Consider the following 18,986-nt stretch of genomic DNA (forward strand, 5'->3'; position numbering starts at 1 on the left):
ATGCTCAGAAGATCCCAAGAATACATGGAGGTAGGGATTGGGAGGCCTAAGGAGAGTGTGAAAGCTTTGTAGCAGCTGATGTTGGGAACATGAAACAGTTAATCAAAGATAAATAAAAGCTACCAAGCTTCATTGAGGCTTCTCAGCTGAGGATAGATAGCATGAATTTGCAGTAGACTAAATCACTGACTCAGAGCCAGAGAGATGCAAGTTGAGACTGTATAGGGTTGGGAATTAGCAAGGAAGATGTGGCAGAAAAATCTGAGGGCAAGTGATAGTGAGTTTTTAAAGTAGCTAAATATAAATTTTACCCTGGATAGAAAGGTAAGTAAAGCTAGAATAAAGATGGAGTAGAGGAATTGAATAGTAGACAGAGAGACTGGAGAGAAGTCAAGGGACTAGAGTGCTCAGTGAAGGTAAATAATGGATTCAGATAGGTGTGAGAGAGTAATAAGTAAAAAAGGTTTGATTTTTTTTCAACACTGTTTAAGTACCTATGACATTTACTATGTCAGGCCATAAAAATTCAAAGTAACAGATTCTGCCTTCATGAAGTTTATAGTTTATTGATTATAACCAGGGAGAATTTCAGAATTTGGTCAGTCAACAAACATTAAGTGAGTGTTGTGTGCCAGGCACTGTGCTGAATGCTGGGGATATAAAGAAAGGCAGAAATATGGTCCCTCCTCAAAGAGTTCACATTCTAACGAGTTAAATATCTGACAGTAATGTGTTTGAGTGATGGTGCCATTTAAGGTACTATTGTGCTTGTAGGTGTCTAAAATAAAATGGAGATAAAAGTTAATAAAGTTCAAGATGGAGAAATCTTGAGACGAGGGTATTAGGATTGTGAACATAGACACTGAATATCACAGAATATGATAATGAAATCAGTTGGAGAGGAAAATTGTGACCCCCCCCCAATCTAAAGTAATTGAGAAAGTGTTGAAGATAATGAGGAAAACTAGCAGATAACAACTCTTGTTGTCTTTTGATTTATTCATTCATTTGATGATATTAAAATGGCTCATAGAGTATCTTAAGGGTCACAAAGTATTTTGCATATGTTATCTAGTATCTTCATAACCCTGAGAGGAAAGTGCTATAGGCCTTATTATGAGGTACAAAAAAGGTTAGATGACTTTCCAATGGTCATGTAATATGGAATCATTAGAGTAGGAATGTGAATATAGGTCCCTCCTGACTCTATGCTAACCACTCTTTCCATTACACCATGACACCTCTCAATAATTATTAAGCCCCTGATATAGACAGAGCACTGTGGTAGATGTTAAAGAGAAAAGAAAGTTTAAATAAAACATATACCTGCCATCACAGACATCCAGACAATAGGTTGTTAACTGATATCAACAGTGGAGATTAAGAAGTTTGTAACTTGCCTCCTTTTACTCACTCCCTTTACAGTTAGGTAAGAATGATGGGAAAGTCTGAAAAAGCATCAGTGAATCTTTTACTATGTCAGTTGGTTCCAAAATCACTTGGTTATTTTTATAGCACTTTCCACTTAGAAGCAGTATATATTACTGAAAACTTGATATTTTAAAATTATTTTTGAGACTGAGTGCTTAGTCAAGTTTAAAATTTTATTAGTCAAGTTTGTTTTATTTGTATTGAAGTCTTACCATTATGTTTTTTTAATTTGTCAGTAGATCTCAAACAGTAGAAATATTCCTTTTCCATAAATTATCAGGAACTTTGTGATCTGCATTTGTACTATAATCAGCCCTGAATGTATCTACAAATTACACTGTTCTTATCTTTAAAATCTTATTAATTTTTGTTTGATGTTTTATAAATATGAATATACAAGTAATCTTTGTTAATACTGTCAATGAAACATAAGGTAAGTTTGTCTTATGAGTCTTAGAAGGTTTAAAAAGCTTTTGAACTGAGGTGAATGGAGTGCTGTATTACTCCATGTTTAAATTCACCTTTAAACTTTTTAAATCTTTCTCCACGTAAAAATGCTTATTTACAAGTTACAAGAGGTCCTTACTTTTCTAAGTCCTAACCCCTCCTGCCATTATCAAGTAGTGATAATCGGCAAATCACTCAGATGCTACCAGGGATCAAGGCTGAGGATTTGTTCTTTAGCCTTAGTGGCCTGGGGCAGAGCCAGGGATTGGAGGCAGGTCAGTGCCTGTTTTCAGCAAGTGAATAGCAAAAGCAGTGCCTTTCCCACTGCAGCAAAAATTGGTACTGGGGAGAGGAATGGTGAGAGAAAGGGAAAACGTAAGTCTGCATAGTATCATGTAAATTTAAGTGAGCCCACATGTGAAATGAGTTATTTTTATTTCACAAAATAATTTTTTTAAAAAATCAATCAGAATTTCATCATAATTTTCTTTCATCAACAAAAATTCAGATGTGATTTGTTCAAGATTCTGCTACCAAAAAAATTAAAGGTAACCCCTGGAATGATATAATGAATTTATAAAACTTTAGGAAATAAAACCTATTAACCTGTAATTTCCTTATGGAAAACTTCTACTTAAGGCTATTGTACTAGTACATTTTTGACCTCTTCACCCCAATGGTTATAATAACAATCAATTAAATTTTCCCCTCTCTCAAAGTGAAATTCCTCTGGAGCTTCAGCGACTGGTCCATGGTGGACAGGTGAATTTGGACATGGAGGATCACCAGGAGCAAGAATATATAAAACCAAGATTGCGATTCAAGGCTTTTAGCGGAGAAGGGCAAAAACTTGGAAGGTAAAACATGAGAGAAGAAAATATTTTTTACATATTTAGCATAGGGTTGGGAGGGAAAGGAATAGAAAGAGGAAAAAACAAATATCAACGGTGAGAAATTGTTCTTGAATTATGAAAGCCATTACATTAAAAACCTGAAGACTGAGACAGACAGACAGGCAGCACTAAAGTACCATTGACTCTACAGATAGGAAGGCCTGACTTTGATCAAGATTAAAACTAGTTGGATTGAGTTCTACTAGGATTTACTCCCTTGGAGTTTTCCCACGCTTTTACTCATTTTTAACTATGTCTGCCCCTTAGTCCTACTTATGCAAGCCTAATAGAATTAATTAGTTCTAAAACTAATGGATAAGTTGAATAAAGCAACCAGTTTCTACAGGCTTAAGGTGTTGAATCTCTAAAGTCAAGAGTATACAATTAAAAATAATAGCTGAGTTCTCCGTGTGCAGACTGTTGTGCTATAGTTATACCTCAATTAATGGATCTTCTAGAAATGAAAGTCTTCGTAAAAGAAATTCAGTCACGTTTTTTAAAAATTTTATTTGACAAATCATGTGGAAAAAATACTGCTGTTTTTTCTATGCTCAATGAATGTTCCTAATATGTAATACATATGCATCACTGTACCTTCATACTGAGAGTGTATTCATCTGTATATAGTTGAAAGTGAAGCAGACACAATTATGAAGACAAAATTTATTTTCTCGTCTCCAATTTTCCAGCTCCATATCCTATGATTGTTAGAATTGAGTTCCATGTAATTAAATACCAGCCAATGCATTTGTTCACCTTTTTGAGAAGTTCTGAACTGTACTAAGTAGCTAAAACCTATTATTATTCAAATTTTTATAGAAAGAATAATCAGCATAAATGTGCTTTAGTTCCTACTGTAGTGTGTCAGCCAGTTTCACTGGGCAAAGATTACATTAAGAAATCAATAATTTAATAATTGAAGAGGGTCTTAGGAACTTTTAAATTACTAACACTTTCGTCCCTTTCTCTGCCATTCTTCCATTAATTCCATGAAAGCAGAGCCATCTAGACTACATATTTTTGTTCTGTGGGTTGCCATGGCAAGAAAAAAAATCATCCCTTTGTGTTCAGGCCTCTAATGATGAACCTTTTCAGACCAGGCTTGACAGCTCCTCTGGACAGTCTGCTATGAGACCATAACCAAGATTTTCCCCATTGGCAAAATGTACTAGGAATTGTGCTTATTAGCTTGAGGATTCAAGGTCATGTACGTAATATAATGAGGCATTAGAATGAGTTAATAGATACCTACTTTAAATGTTATTAGAACATTTATACAAATAACAGAATAAGGCAAAGGTGCTTATAGCTCCCAAACTTTATCATGTAGTTGATCGTTTTTCTCTCTCTCTACTCAGACAATATTCTGATTAACAGGTTAGAAAAAGAAAGGTTTTGGCAACCATAATTAACATAAAATTCATGTTTGAAACCCTAGGATGAGAGTGAAAAGCATAGCAAACTCAAAAGTTGGAGTGTTCCTGACGGCTTCCACTGGGGGGAATAATTGAAAATCATCAGTTACTATTGTAGATGGGAGAAAAGTTGAATCATCTCTATTGCTGTGTTAGTGTTTTATTTAACTATATTTTTGCTAAAACACTGGGTTGTTTTTTTTGTTTTTTGGGGTTTTTTTTTGCAAATTCTGGTTTGGAATTCTTTTTATTTTCTGCCTTCTCCTAGTCTTACACCTGAAATAGTCAGTACACCTTCTTCCCCTGAAGAGGAGGAAAAGTCAATAGTAAATGCAGTTGTTCTTGTTGATGATTCAGTGCCAACAACAAAAATTCAAATCAGGTTAGCAGATGGAAGCCGGTTGATACAAAGATTCAACCACACACATAGGTAAGCTAATACTGTACTTTCAAATTATCAGTTACAATAAGCATATATTATGCCATCTGGTTTAAAATTATACAAAATAATAAGTGACTTTAATAGTATAGAAACATAAATGGTTTGGATATGTACTTTTATTTTTCATTTTTCACTGAATATTTTCAAAAGTGTCCTTAAATGTGAGAAGGTTTCACATGACAAGTATTTTTCTGCATCTGAATATTCATACAAAAATAAATCAAAGCAGAAAGCACAGTGTCCCACTGATTCTAAAACACAAGAGCTGGAATATATAGCAGCGTTATTGATGAGTGAATGTATAGAAATTATAAATATCTGAATTTTTCTGAAAACCATTATTTGATAATGTAACCCTTATTCATTTTGAACTTCACTATTTGGGAATTTGTGATCAACCTAAAAGAGACTGGTTTGAACATTGCTTTTTTTTTTTTTTTAAGAAAACAAATCTGCATAGTGAAAATTAGAAACAGGATTATTGGGGAATGTTTATAATTCTGTTTTCAAGTATCCTCAACCTCTTTAGAATAAACAGATCTTTTTCAACCATAACTTACTATGATGTCCTTTCTTCAGGATCGTGGATGTCCGAGAATTTATTGTACAGTCCCGCCCTGAATTTGCAACTCTTGGCTTTGTTCTTGTTACATCGTTTCCAAACAAAGAGCTAACTGATGAAAGCCTGACACTTCAAGAAGCAGATATACTTAACACTGTGATTCTTCAACAACTAAAGTAATCTTGCTCCTATCTCTGCAGTAGCATGTGGGATAAATAATGTGCCAAATTTTAAAAAGGAAAAAAAAGTACTTCAGAAAAAATAGGAATCACCACAACTATTTTTTTCCTAGATCAATCTTGGTTTTATTGTTCTGTCTTCCAGCTCCAGTGTACCTAAATCCATTTTATGAATGGACTTTTTCTATTCTGTGTTGGTCCAAATATAGGCCACACTCTCCCTCCAAATATGGCTTGTATAAAAACCTGAGTGTAGTTGGTAATTTTTCCCCTAACATTCAGCTATAGATCTCTTTGAAAGGAAAAAAAGGAGGGATACAGCTTGTATCCAGGAGTAGCCAATATTTGGTCCAATACAGTAATTGTTCATTTGGATTTTTAGACTTTTTTATAACTGAACCTCCTTATGTTTATAAATTCCATAATTCTCTACTAAAAATGAATTACTTCCACAGTGACATGACAGTTTTTTTTAAAATATGCTTAACCCTTACAAAATAAAACCACCTTTTTGAATATATACCTTATATTTGGTAAGATTTACACTAAAGTATTTTGATGTTATGTTGACAAACTGCCATTCAAAAGTTTCTTGATCAGCTTAACTGAAATTTTTCTTTCACTATAATTTATATTGAAAATATAACTATATTCTGATTTAGAAGCAGATTGATTATGCAAAAAGTCATTTTTCAACACACTAAGTTTTTACATATGCATTGCCATCAATTGCATTGAGTATTTTTGTGATACCAAATAATCTAGTTTGACCTTCAAGCATATATAATTTTTCTCCATTCTAATCATACTACTGTGTCTGACACCAAACAAAAACACATAAATGCCAGCAGTACTAGAGGTAATGATGTAAGCAGACGCTGTCAACTGGTAAAACTCTGTGCTGTTTGCTAGTCATCTACAGTCTTGTTCAACCTGGGGCACACTACCTCCTGTCCCTTCCTACTCCCTGGCAGAATTGCCAGAGCAAGAGATAACTCCTGTAGCCTCTTTGAAATGTACTATTATAATGGTCCTTTTTAGGCATTTCTAGCCTGAAAAACTATCCACATAGATATTTGAAATAGTTACTAGAACCATGATACAGGAGAGATAAGGGATGATATGAATGGCAGCATTTGAAGTGTTGGGATAATGCTTTTTTATTTCTTTCAAAGTCACCATTTTTGCTTACATAGCTTTCCCCAGCACGTTCTATAACAAGGGCACTTAAGAATGTCTGTCTGTGCTTTGTCACTGCCATTTTACTAAATTTATAGCACTGGGGTAAGTGAACTTTACAAAGCTATTATGAAAACAGTTCACTTTTTTTCTCCCCTTGGACATAGACGGAGCCTATGCAAGCTCTGCAAGCAGTTATAATAATGAGGCTGCTAACCTTTCCCTTTGAGAGAATTTTCCCCCCAAACCCCAAGTTATACTCAGAATAGAGGAGATACTTGCCTCTTGCCAGTAGTTTGAAACAGCCTTGTGGTGATAAGCAAATTAAAATTGTGAAGAAATTTAACCCAAACCTTATTGTATTCTTTGAAATTTCGTTTTTGTGGGTTTCCTTCTACATTTGATGAGAGTGGCCATAGCTGCATGTATAAAATTGGCTGTCATGTTTATGCATAACTTTCTTCCAAAATACTTGGACCCATGTAAGAAAATTAAACCCTCAGAAGAGATAACATTAGTTTAACAAATACTTCATAATATTTTACTTTGTTGAATGCTGTTTTCCTGAAAGACCTTTTACTTATTAAGTTAATATAATTTATTTTAAATTTTGACCTCAAAAAGTAGTTTTGCATGATTGTGTAAACAATGTTTTTCAATTTATGCTAATCATTAAAGAAATTTGTACTTGATAAATTCACTGGTTTCTGTTATTCAAAATTTCTTTGATCTGTATTTTTATTAGAGTGGAGTCAGAGCAAGTCATTATATGTGTATATGCAGGTATATGTCTTTAATCAGCTTTTAAAAATATGTGATGACCATCTTCAACAAAAACCCTACTTTGATGCCTCATTAGGATAGATCTAGGGTGGGCAAAACACAGTTAGAGTCTATCAAACTGGAAAGAATTTGAGCATGGTCCCAGCCTCAGACTCAGCCTATTGTCCAGTACTAAAGTCCTAGCCAAAAATCACATAGGCTGATTACCTGAATTATTTAGCTGCAGCAGCTGATTAAACCAACAAAAAAACATAGATAATGTCCTTCTGTCCTTTGTAGTCCTATTCTGTTTCTGTAGTGCTGGTAGCAAAGTGGTGGGAAAGGGTGTGTCCTAAGAATAAAACAATCTATATCTATCAGCAATATAGAAACATTAGTTTAGCTGTTGATGTTCCAAATGTGAAATCTTCATTAAGTTTACAAGCTTTAGAATAGCTTCGTGAAATTGTACACTATTGGAGGGGGTGAGGGTGTCCTGATTGGTGAGACTTCACTATATCAGGCAGGCCCAGATCCAGCCATACTTTTTTACTCCAGCCATTTTCCAGCCTTCTACCCTGTATCTATACATAGCTTTCCCTTGCTTTCCCTTGCTCTAGGAACTGTAATTGAATGAACACTACCATTGATTCTGGAAAGTCATTATCAGATGCCTTTTTGTGCCACAGACCAATCCAGTGACCTTACAGGCCAGTACTCTTTCCTGTCCACCACTTCATTGTGTGTGTGTTGTTTTCCCCATTAGAATGTAGGTTCCTTGAGGGCAGGGACTGTCTTGCTCTTGTATCTGTCTCTCCAGTAATCAGCACAATGCCTAGCAGATATTTGTAAATATTTAATATTTGCCTTAAATATTTAGTAAATGCTTTTTAAATTCATTCATTCATCACTTTAATAAGATGACATTTTTTAAAATTGCGACTGAATGGAAGGGGAGCCTCACAAGTTTCCTTAGGAGAGAAAAGTAAAAGTCAGACAAGTTCATTTCATTGAACATCTAAATGAAACAGCATTTCATGGGCCCTTTGGTCATATTGCCTTTGCAGTCAGTGCTCGTGATGAGCATGCATAAAAAAAAGACCACAATGAAGATGATTCAAGCCAACGTATTACCATTTGTTGCAGAAGATGAAGTAAAAAAAAAACTGAAAGGCATTGTGGTATGTAGAAATTTAGCGGTCCTGAGTTTGAACTCTGGCTCCATCGCTTCACAACTGTGAAGTCACTTCACTCCTTTAGACTTCAGTTCCTCATCTGTAAAATGAGGAAGCTGGAATTGATAGACTCCAAGGTTCCCTCGAAGGCCCAAAAGCTCGGTCCTCCAGACAGAGTCAGATATAGGTCCTGCTCCCTTGCTGAGTTCAGTTTGGAACTAGGAAAGGGAATGGATAGATAAATGCATCTATACACTTATGTATGTATACATGTATGTATATTATACATATATATATATGTGAGTGTGTATTTGACAGTATGATTGTAGTTTGAGATACTTGTAAAAGGCCAGAGGCTTTGAGATTGCTCAGAAGCCTGATGGCTGCTCTCACCCAGACTGTTGCTATAGTGTTCTAATAGGTCTCTACTCTCTCCATCCTCCACTCAACTACCAAAGTGTTATTCTTAAAATGTAGGTCTGTGTTAACCCATTAATAAATTCCAGCTGTTCTCTGATAACTCCAGAATCAAATATAAAATCCTATGTCATTTTTTAAAATTCTATTTTATTTTCAGTTCCAAATTCCTCTTCTTTTCCATATTCCATTGAAAAGGCAAGAAAAACAAAACCCTATACAAATATGACATACAAATCACATTTCAACATTAGTCATGCATAAAAACAAACCAAAAAAATGCAAGAAAACTACTAATTTGCTGATAAGGGTATCCAGGCTAGTTCTCAACCCACCCAAGTACCAGTCTGAGTATTCACCAGGGTCTTACAATGCCCAATTGTTTTCACCTTATTTTTTATTTAATTTTAGTTTTCAACATTCACTTTTACAAGGTGTTGAATTCCAAATTTTCCCCACTTTCCCTTCCCCAAGGCAGCATGTAATCTAATATAGGCTATGCATGTACAGTCATATTAAACACGTTTCCACAATAGTTATGTTACAATGCCTAATTTGATCCCATATTGGTCATCCTTCCATTCGTGGTAGACTGTTAGAAATCTCACTTCTGACACCAAAATTGTTTGTTGAGAGCAAACCCCAAACCTAAAAAACTTTTTAGAAAGAATTTTATTAAATTGGTTGAGCACAGGAAAGAGCCAGAAAAAAAAAAAAAAAAAAAAAAAAGGTGTGACTCCCTCTGGAGTCTCTACAAGTTTCACATATAATTCAAACAAGGGCATTAAGGACACATAGCTAGTTGGCTCATGTGTAGGAAGTTAGATATTTTCCAGAAAAGGACAGTTTCCAGGTAAGGTTGCTTGAAATGTGTATCAAAAGGTAAATCTAAACATTCAGTAAAATTTGGGCAAAGTAAAAATACAAGCTTTTTGGTTGGACCCAAGACCTGGGTAGGCTAACTGAAAACAAGTGTTTTGGGTTGATCCAAAAAACAGCACCCTCCTTTGCTGAAACATCTTTGAGGTCAGCATGTCCAGACTAGACGATTTTTAGCCACATAAAGCTAGTTTCATGGGCTGCTAGATGGTACAGTGAATAGAATGCCAGCCCTGGAGTCAGGGGAACCTCAGTTCAAATGTGGCCTCAGACACTTACTAGCTGTGTGACCCTGAGCAAGTCACTTAATTCTGTTTGCCTCAGTTCATCTTTTGGACAATGAGCTGGAGAAGGAAATGGCAAACCTCTCTAGTATCTGCCAAGAAAACCTTTCTAAATTGGGTCATGAAGAGTCAGACACAACTGAAACTACTGAACAACAAAGCTAAGTTCAAACAATAAATAATAAGGTATTTTCCTTACACATGGTACTGAATAAATTAATTTAAGTAGTATTGTCATTTTATTACATTGGCTCGGCTTATTCATGAGCAATTAATATTTCTCCAATTATTTAGTTGTGTGGAATGTTTTGTAATTGTGTTCATATAATTCATCTGTGTATATATTGACAGGCAGACTCTCAAATACTTTATACTGTCTAATTATTTTAAATGGAATTTCTACTTCTTCCTACTGGGTTTTGTTGGTAATATTGTTTATTGGTGTATTTATTTTATATTCTGTAACTTTGCAGAAATTATTGTTTCAATTAGTTTTTTAATGAACTCTCTAGGGTTCTCCCAGTAAAGCACCGTATTATCTGTAAAAAGTGATAGTTTTTTCCCCTCATTGTCTATGTTTATTCTTTTAATTTCATTTTCATGTCTTATAACTATAGCTAGCATTTCTAATACAATATTGAATAGTTGTGGTGATAATAGACATCCTTGCTTCATCTCTAATCTTACAGGAAAGGCTTCTAGTTTATCCATATTATAGATAATGCTTACAGTTGGTTTTTAGATAGATACAACTTAGCATTTTTAGGAAATCTTCATTTATTCCCATGCTTTCTAAAAGATTACTTTATAGAGAACTCACACAAAGAAGGCGCTCACATGGTGATCAGAAGAAGTGATAACAAGGGCACTTTTCAAAGTCTCTCTGAAAAATTGATTGTGTGACATTGGGAGACACTGGCAAAGGACCACCCAGTATGCCAAGTCCACATGAAAGAAGGGGCTGTGATCTATGAGCAAAGTAGAACTGCAGCAGCTCAAAAGAAGCATGAGATGTACAAATTTAGAGAAACCAGTCCAAATGTTCACATGAGCTATTTGTGCCTGACCTGTGGTAGAGCATTCCAAGTTCATATTGGTCAGACACACTGTAACTTGACTCTAATATAGTGATGTCATTTTGGCCCTCTTTGAGAGCAAAGAACAACAACCAACCAACCAACCAGTAAGAATGAGTGTTATATTTTGTCAAAAATATATTTCTATATCTATTACATTTCTATATTAAAATAATCATATGACTTGGGTTTTTTTTTGGGGGGGGGTTGTCAGTATTGTCAATTAAAGTTTCCTAATATTGAACCAGCTATGCATTCCTAGTGCAAATCCAACCTGGTCATGATGTTAGATCTTTGTTATTTTTCTCTATAATCCCCTTTATAGTATTTTATTTAAAAGTTTTGCAGTGATATTCATTAGAGAAATTGGTCTATAGCTTTCTTTTTCTGTTTTGATTATCCCCGGATTAGGTATCGGGACCGTATCTGCGTCAAGGAAGGAATTTGATAGAACTTCTTTACCAATTTTTTTTTAAATGGTTTATATGTTATTGGAATTAATTCTTTAAATGTTTGGTAGAATTTGCTTGTATATCCAACTGGTACTGAGGTTGGTTTTTTTTAGGGAGTTCATTTATGGATCGTTCAATTTCTTTTTTTCTGAAGTAGGGTTATTTAAGTATTTTATTTCTACTTTTGTTAATATGGGCAATTTATATTTTTGTAAATATTTATCCATTTCATTAAAATTGACAATTTCTTGGCTTATAGTTAGGCAAAATTGTGCCTAACAATTGCTTTTGTTTCTTATTCATTGGTGTTAATTCACCTTTTTCATTTTTGGATACTGATAATTTGGTTTTCTTTTTTCCTTTTTTAAAATCAAATTAGCCAATCAAAAACCAGCTTCTGGTTATTAGTTCATTAGTTTTTTACTTTCAGTTTTGTTAATCTCCCCCTTTGATTTTCAGGATTTATATTTTGGTGTTTAATTAGGGTTTTTAAATTTGTTTTTCTGGGGTTTTTTTGGTTGTATACCCAATTCTTTTATCTGCTTTCTATCTTTTAATGACATAAGTACTTAGAAATACAAATTTTCTTGTAAATTCTGCTTTGACTACATCCCACAAATTATGGTATATTGTCTCATTGCTTTCATTTATCTTTAATGAAATTACTGTTTCTGTGATTTGGTTTTTGGCCCACTTTTTTAAGTTATTTACTTCCCAATTATTTTGTAATCTATGCTTCAAAGACACTTTATTGAATGTAATTTTTATTGCATTATGGTCAGAAAAATTGCATTCATTTAATATTTCTGATTTCTACATTTGTGAGATTTTTATGCCATAATACATTTTTTGTGAAGGTGCCACACCACTGAGAAATACATGTATTCCTTTCTTTTCCCATTCAGTATTCTCCAGATGTCTATCATATCTATTCAGATCATATTCCATTCATCCCTATACTACTTTTCATTTATTTTATGGTTAGTTACCAAGGTCTGAGAGGGATTAATTGAGGTTCTCTGCATTATAGTATCACTATTTCTCTCTAACTCATTTAACTTTTTTTCTAATAATTTAGATGCTATGTTATTTGATGTTTATGTGTTCAGTATTGATATCAACTCATTGCCTATGGTACCTTTCAGCAAAGTGTAGTTTCCCTATTTATCTCCTTTAACTAAGTTAATTTTTGCCTTTACTTTGTTTTAGATCATAACTACTACCCCTGCCTTTTTTGCTTTGGAAGCATAAAAGATTCTGCACCCATCTCTTTTAATTCTGAATGTACTGTATTTCACCACATAATCATCACAGATTTTATGCCAAACTTTTTGTAAAAAAGTGGGGAGCAAGGGGCAGTGGATAGAGCACCAGCCCTGAAGTCAGGAAGACCTGAGTTCAAATCCAGCCTCAGACCAGACACTTGACACGTATTAGCTGTGTGACCTTGGGCAAGTCACTTAACCCCGATTGCCTCATCAAAAAAAAAAACAAAAACAAAAAAGTGGGGTGCAACCATTATGTGAAGCTTTTTTTAAAAAAAAATAGTGCTGGTATTACTTAAAAATCATTTATTACTAAACTATCTTTGGTGCAATATTAGGATGCAGGGTATACTCATGAATATATGGTAATATACTTATATCTTGTGACTTACTCATGGCAGCTTCGCCTGCATGCCCACTCCCCTTGCGCCTATGGCTTTTAATTGGGTGGAGTGACAATACCATTAATACGATAGCACTCTTAAAAAAACCACACAAGTTGGCTTTTGGAAATATATTGACAGTGCACTTGCACTGAGAATTCTAGCCTCGCGCCTCACAATGTGCAAGAGATAAAAGCGTATCGGTATGCACTGGTGAAGACATTGCTGCTGTTTGCCTTTTAAGCAGTGTGACAAACAGAATTATACCATGCAATGATTACACAATGAAAGGTTATAAACCAATTTTTGGACTCAAAACAAAACAGGGTGTAACAATTATATGGTGTAATACGGTATATTTCTGTTTCAAGTACATGTCTTATAAACAATACATTGTTGTATTCTGGTTTCTTATCCATTCTGTTAGCTTCCATCTTCATCCCATTCACAGTTGCAATTGCTATTTCCTTTCAACACTTTTTTTGCATTGTCCCCCTTTTAAGAGTCTGTTGTTTCTGATCATTGCCTCCCTTAATCTATCTTTCCTCTTATTCCTCCCTCTTTTTCATAATCCCTTTCTCTTCTACTTCCATCTTGGATAATATGAATTTCTGTACCCAACTGTGCATGTATGTGTATTCTTCCCCTCTTTGAACTAGTTCAGATGAGAGTGAGGTTCAAATGTTGCTTGTTCCCTACCACCCCTGCCTCCTCCATTGTATAAACTCTTCCTTGAATGTCCAACTTATGGGAAATACTTTTCCCCGTTCTTCCTCTCCCTTCCCCCTTCTCCCAGTGAATTTCTCTTCCCCACCATTCATCTTTTGAGATCATCCAAACATAATGGAATCACATCCAGGCCCTCTGTCAAATTAAACTCCTTGTAAAACTCCTGGTGATGATAAAGTTCTGAGGGGTTACATTATCATCTCCCCATATAAGAATATAAAGTTTAACTTTCTTTAATCCATAATGGTTTCTCACTCATGTTTACTTTTTATGCTTTTCTTGAGTTCTGTGTTGAATGGCAAAGTTTCTTTTCATCTCTGGTCTTTTCATCAGAAATGCTTGAAAGTCCTCCATTTTATTAAATATCTATTTTTTTACCCTGTAGGATTACACTCAGTTTTGCTGGGTGGGTTATTCTTGATTGTAATCCTCATTCCTTTGTCTTCTGGAACATCATGTTTTAAGTCCCTTATTCCTTCAGTCGTGGCTGCCAAATCTTGTGTAATTCTGACTGTGGTAATATAATGCTAATCCAATTATTCTTAAATTGAAATATTTCATAGTTTATTTTTTCAGTCTTTTGACTTTTTTTTCATTATTTCTTCATGCCTCATAGGGTCATTAACTTCTATTTGACCCAATTCTAATATGTAAGAAGTTATTTTAGTAATATTTTGTACTTCTTTTACCAAGCTATTAATTCTCTTCATAATTTTCTTACATAGCCCTTATTCCTTTTCCCATTTTTTCTTCAACCACTCTTATTTTGTTTTCAAAATCTTTTTTTGATCTTTTAAAAAAAATTCTTTAACATTTTTTGGAATTCTTGTTAAGCATGTGTCCACTCTGTATTTTTCTTTACTTGTAGATGTTTTCAAGTCTTCTTTGTTTCTGTCTTGAGCTTTTTATGGTTGAGTTCTTTTTTGTTTGGTCATTCTTCAAGCCTACTTTTTGACTTTGAACCTTATGCAACTTAACCAAGTTGCTGCTCTGCTCCTGGACTCGGCCACATAGCTACATTTCCAAAACTTGTTCTCAATACCCAGCTAGTCCCCACACTCACTGAAGACCATTTCTCTCTGTCTTGAATCTGTGACCCCAAACTGAGTCATGAGCAGCAGAGCTGTCAGATGGCACCTGTTTCTGCTCCCAGGATGGTTCAAGAGTCCTCTGAAATCTCTTTCTTCCCTAGTGCCCTGGTGCTCTGTCTTAGATCACTTTCAGTCACTGAATATTGTAATGCTTCCCAATCCCCACCCCTTACCCCCACTCCCTATCCAGTGTCTCTATCTTCCTAAACAGCCCTGAGGTGAAAAAATGACTCACTGTGATTTTTTCTTCGCTTTCCTGCTCAAAAATTTGGTCTGGTATATTTTCTAGGTTATTGTGAAAGTGTATTGAATGAGCTAGGCAGAATTGCTTCCTCTTGCTCCACCATCTTGAATCCACCTCCTTTTGTATGGCATTTAAAATCCTTCCCAACCTGGACCCTTCCTACCTTTCTAATCTTCTTACATTACTTCTTTCAATATACACTGGATCATAATCCAAGTACACTGATCTACTTACTATTCCTCACCCAGGACACTGCATCTCCCAGCTCCATGCTTTTTCACTAGCTGTTCCCCATGCCTGGAATGTTCTTTACTCTCATCTTTACTCTCATCTCTTGGCTATCCATGCAAGATTCAGTTCAAACATTACCTTCAAAAAGAAGCTTTTCTTGGTTCCCCCCAACCCCCTACCCTGAGGACCTCCCCTATACTTGTGCTTCCCCTCTGTTTACCTTCCATTTATATTGTATATTTCTTCTGTGTACATAGTTATTTCTATCCCCCGTAGAATGTGAACTGTAATGGAGGTCACCATGTTTTTGTTCTTCACACCAGCAGTTAGCTCAGAATCTGGCCCATAGAAATTGCTTAATAGATGCTTGTTGTCTGACAAACTGAACCTTATACCTCTGGCCCATAAGCTAAAGAATGTGATAGAGCCTATTCTTCCTCTTATGGGAAACAGCACCTCAATCGAAGACTCCCACCAAAGCTAAAAGTAAAAGAAATTTCACAAATATATACCCAGTGGATTCCCCCAATTATAAGACTAACAGAGCACTAACCATCAAAAACCATTAGACCATTGAAGCATTGTCAAGAAGGGATTGTATACCATCCAAGCCCAGCAGAAATTGGGAGAAGCACAATGTCATCCCCAGAATGCATCAGCAATCTTTAGGTGTTAGAAACATTGTTTAATCCTCCACATGTCTACCTTGGCTACTCATGCTCATTATGTTGGTGCCCCCTCCATGTATGCACCATGACCTCAAGTGCTCCTTACAAGTTTGCCCTGCATAATTTCCTTAAGTGTATCCATTCTTCTTACTAATAGTATGAATACGTGTGGGGGAATGTGCTCTAGGTTTATGGAGAAATATTCTGTTGTTACATTAAAACAAAAAGTGCTATTTCATTAAATGCATTTAATTTGAACTGTATTCTCTGGCTAACTGGTAAGAGTAAGCACTTGTAGGAGCATTTGTAGGAGCAAATCAATTTTACGTGAATGTGAGCCCAAAGAATCCCTTAAACTTGAGATAACTTTTCTGGGGATCCCATGTGACAGGGAGGGATTGTCCCAGCTGCTCTACTGGTAATACTTATAATTTCCTCTTTCAAATGTTATACCATATGAAATCACTGATGCTTTATTAGTACTTTAAGATTTACAAAGTATTTTCTGAGATCTCAAATCAATATGAGGTTAATAAAGTTTAATGCTAATAAACTATGCTAAAGTACAGACAATAACTTAAAAATAAACAAAGTGTTGTAGAAAATCAAATGACACCGCAGCTGCAATCATGTGTGACTCACAACCTAGAAGACCAGCCAGCTTGAAGTGAATGTTGGCTTTGTCAACAGGTCCCTTTGGCTGATACCGTGAAGAGCTTGCCACTTGTCATGATTTGTTTGTCATTCTCTTTTTAAATTGACTTCATTGCTTCATCTTCCACGCAAGCCGTAAAGATAGAGATAACCTGGAATTAAAAATTTCCAAAGAGCATTAATTAATGGACAAGAGCAATGCATGTTAGTTTCATGTTTTTACCTGAAAAAAATTATGGAGCTGCATGAATATTGGTATTCCTACCTAATTATTATTGTCGATCATATAAGTTAAATAAATATTTTCATTGTTTTTTCAAAATACTATGTCTTAAAATGTGACATTTTGTCATTTAAAAACAATTTCAAGATCAAGAGGTAGGCAAGGACTCAAAGATTTGTGCTAGTCAAGAATTGTTTCAAATCGTATTCAGAACACGTAGTTTCTTTCAGGAAAACCTGGTATTAAGAAATAACTATCTCTGAATTTGGAAGCTTGCCACAAAATTCAGTGGGTTTGACTTATTTCAAAGCTTTTTTCTCATAAAAATTTCATGAAAGCTTCCCACCAAGAGTACCCACACAGGAATTTACAAGAAGAAATAAAATTCCTTAATGAAATTTTCCTAAATGAAGCAGCATATTGTATGGGGAAGCTAGGTGGCACAGTGGATAGAGCTGCAGGCCTGGAGTCAGGAAAACCTTAGTTCAAATCCTGCCTCAGACTTACTAGCTGTGTAACCCTGGACAAGTCACTTAACCCTGTTTGCCTCAGTTTCCTTATCTGTAAAATGAACTGGAGTAGGAAATGGCAAACCACTCCTTTATCTTTGCCAAGAAAACCCTAAATGGGGTCACAAAGAGCTGGACACTACTGAAATGACTGAACAACAATTGTATGAAGTGTATAAATTTTGATTGCTGGTACTTATATGTTCTGTATTTCCCAAAGAATCAGGTATTAATCAGCCATATCAGATCCTAGAAATTCTGATCAGTGAGCTTGGCCCAACAGCTAAAGACCTATTCTACATGAAAAATGATGTTAACCGTAAATGATGTCACTGATGCGAATGGAATTTGTAAAACCATGTTCTGTCCAGTACACCTCCATCCAATCCTTTGGGTTATTTAATTAATGGAATAAAATCAGATGGAAATTATTGGACACTCCTGGATTGTATTATTATATCTCTCCTGAACCAGAATTTTCTTATATTAGTTTTGAAACTACTCTAAGTCAGACCTCTCACAATAACCTGATCAGGAAAGTAGTGGAAGTTTTTAAGCTTGGAAAATTTGTGACTACAGTCTTTATTAAATCAGAGTTCTGAATGTCATATATTATTTTCATTAGCTTAAAAGACTAAAGGGTTTAAATGTCTTGATAGCCAGATTACTCAGTTCAATGATTACAATTTCATCCTTACCAGTTTTACTAAGAATCAATAAATAGCAACAGCAGAGTTGATTAAGGAAAATGCAAAAAATAGGGGTAGCTAGGTGGCGCAGTGGATAGAGCACTGGCCCTGGAGTCAGAAGGACCTAAGTTCAAATCCTGCCTCAAACACATGATACTCACTAGCTGTGTGACCCTAGGCAAGTCACTTAACCTCAATTGCCTCACTACAAGAAAAAAAAAAGAAAAATGCAAAAAGCAAACACAAATAGAAGGCCACTTTCTAGTCACAGGGGGCCATGCTTTCCATACCCACCACCCTGTAGTTGGGGAAAGCCCCAGGTATAATCATAATAGACTTATTTTGAATTGTATGCAAACAAATACAAAACAAGCTACATACAAGATGAATAGGAAATAATTGAAGGAAGGCCTTGGAATTAAGAGGGGGTAGGGGAGGCTTTCTGTAGAAGATGGGATTTTAGTTGGGATTTAAAAGAAGCCAGTAAAGTTGGAGTGTAGAAGGGAGGGCATTCCAGAAAATGCCTGGAGCCCAGAGGTGGAGCGTCTTGTTTGTAGAGCAGCCAGGAATTCCTACTTAAAAATTCCTTTTCACTTGAGGAGTTACAAATTTTATCTTCTTAAGAAAATTAATGATAACTACATCTGATGGTTTTGCTTATTACAGATTTTAAGTATTGGAACATTACTTTTGCTCCCTTTAGTTCT

General features: G+C 35.2%; 1 protein-coding gene and 1 pseudogene across 1 annotated transcript in view; both read left to right on the top strand.

Moving 5' to 3' along the window:
• LOC114054106 (UBX domain-containing protein 2B-like) overlaps positions 1-7,142 on the top strand; it is a 43,609-nt gene extending 36,467 nt beyond the window's left edge. Inside the window, exons 6-8 of the mRNA XM_027877220.1 lie at positions 2,598-2,735; positions 4,455-4,616; positions 5,208-7,142. Coding sequence (XP_027733021.1) covers positions 2,598-2,735; positions 4,455-4,616; positions 5,208-5,370 — 463 coding nt within the window. The 3' untranslated portion in view covers positions 5,371-7,142. The remainder of the gene's footprint in view (positions 1-2,597; positions 2,736-4,454; positions 4,617-5,207) is intronic.
• Positions 7,143-13,269: 6,127 nt separating this feature from the next.
• LOC114053816 lies at positions 13,270-18,310 on the top strand (annotated as a pseudogene).
• Positions 18,311-18,986: the final 676 nt, after the last annotated feature.

The sequence above is a fragment of the Vombatus ursinus genome, unplaced genomic scaffold (assembly GCF_900497805.2).
Source record: "Vombatus ursinus unplaced genomic scaffold, bare-nosed wombat genome assembly UNPS02014812.1, whole genome shotgun sequence".
Lineage (NCBI taxonomy): Eukaryota > Metazoa > Chordata > Mammalia > Diprotodontia > Vombatidae > Vombatus > Vombatus ursinus.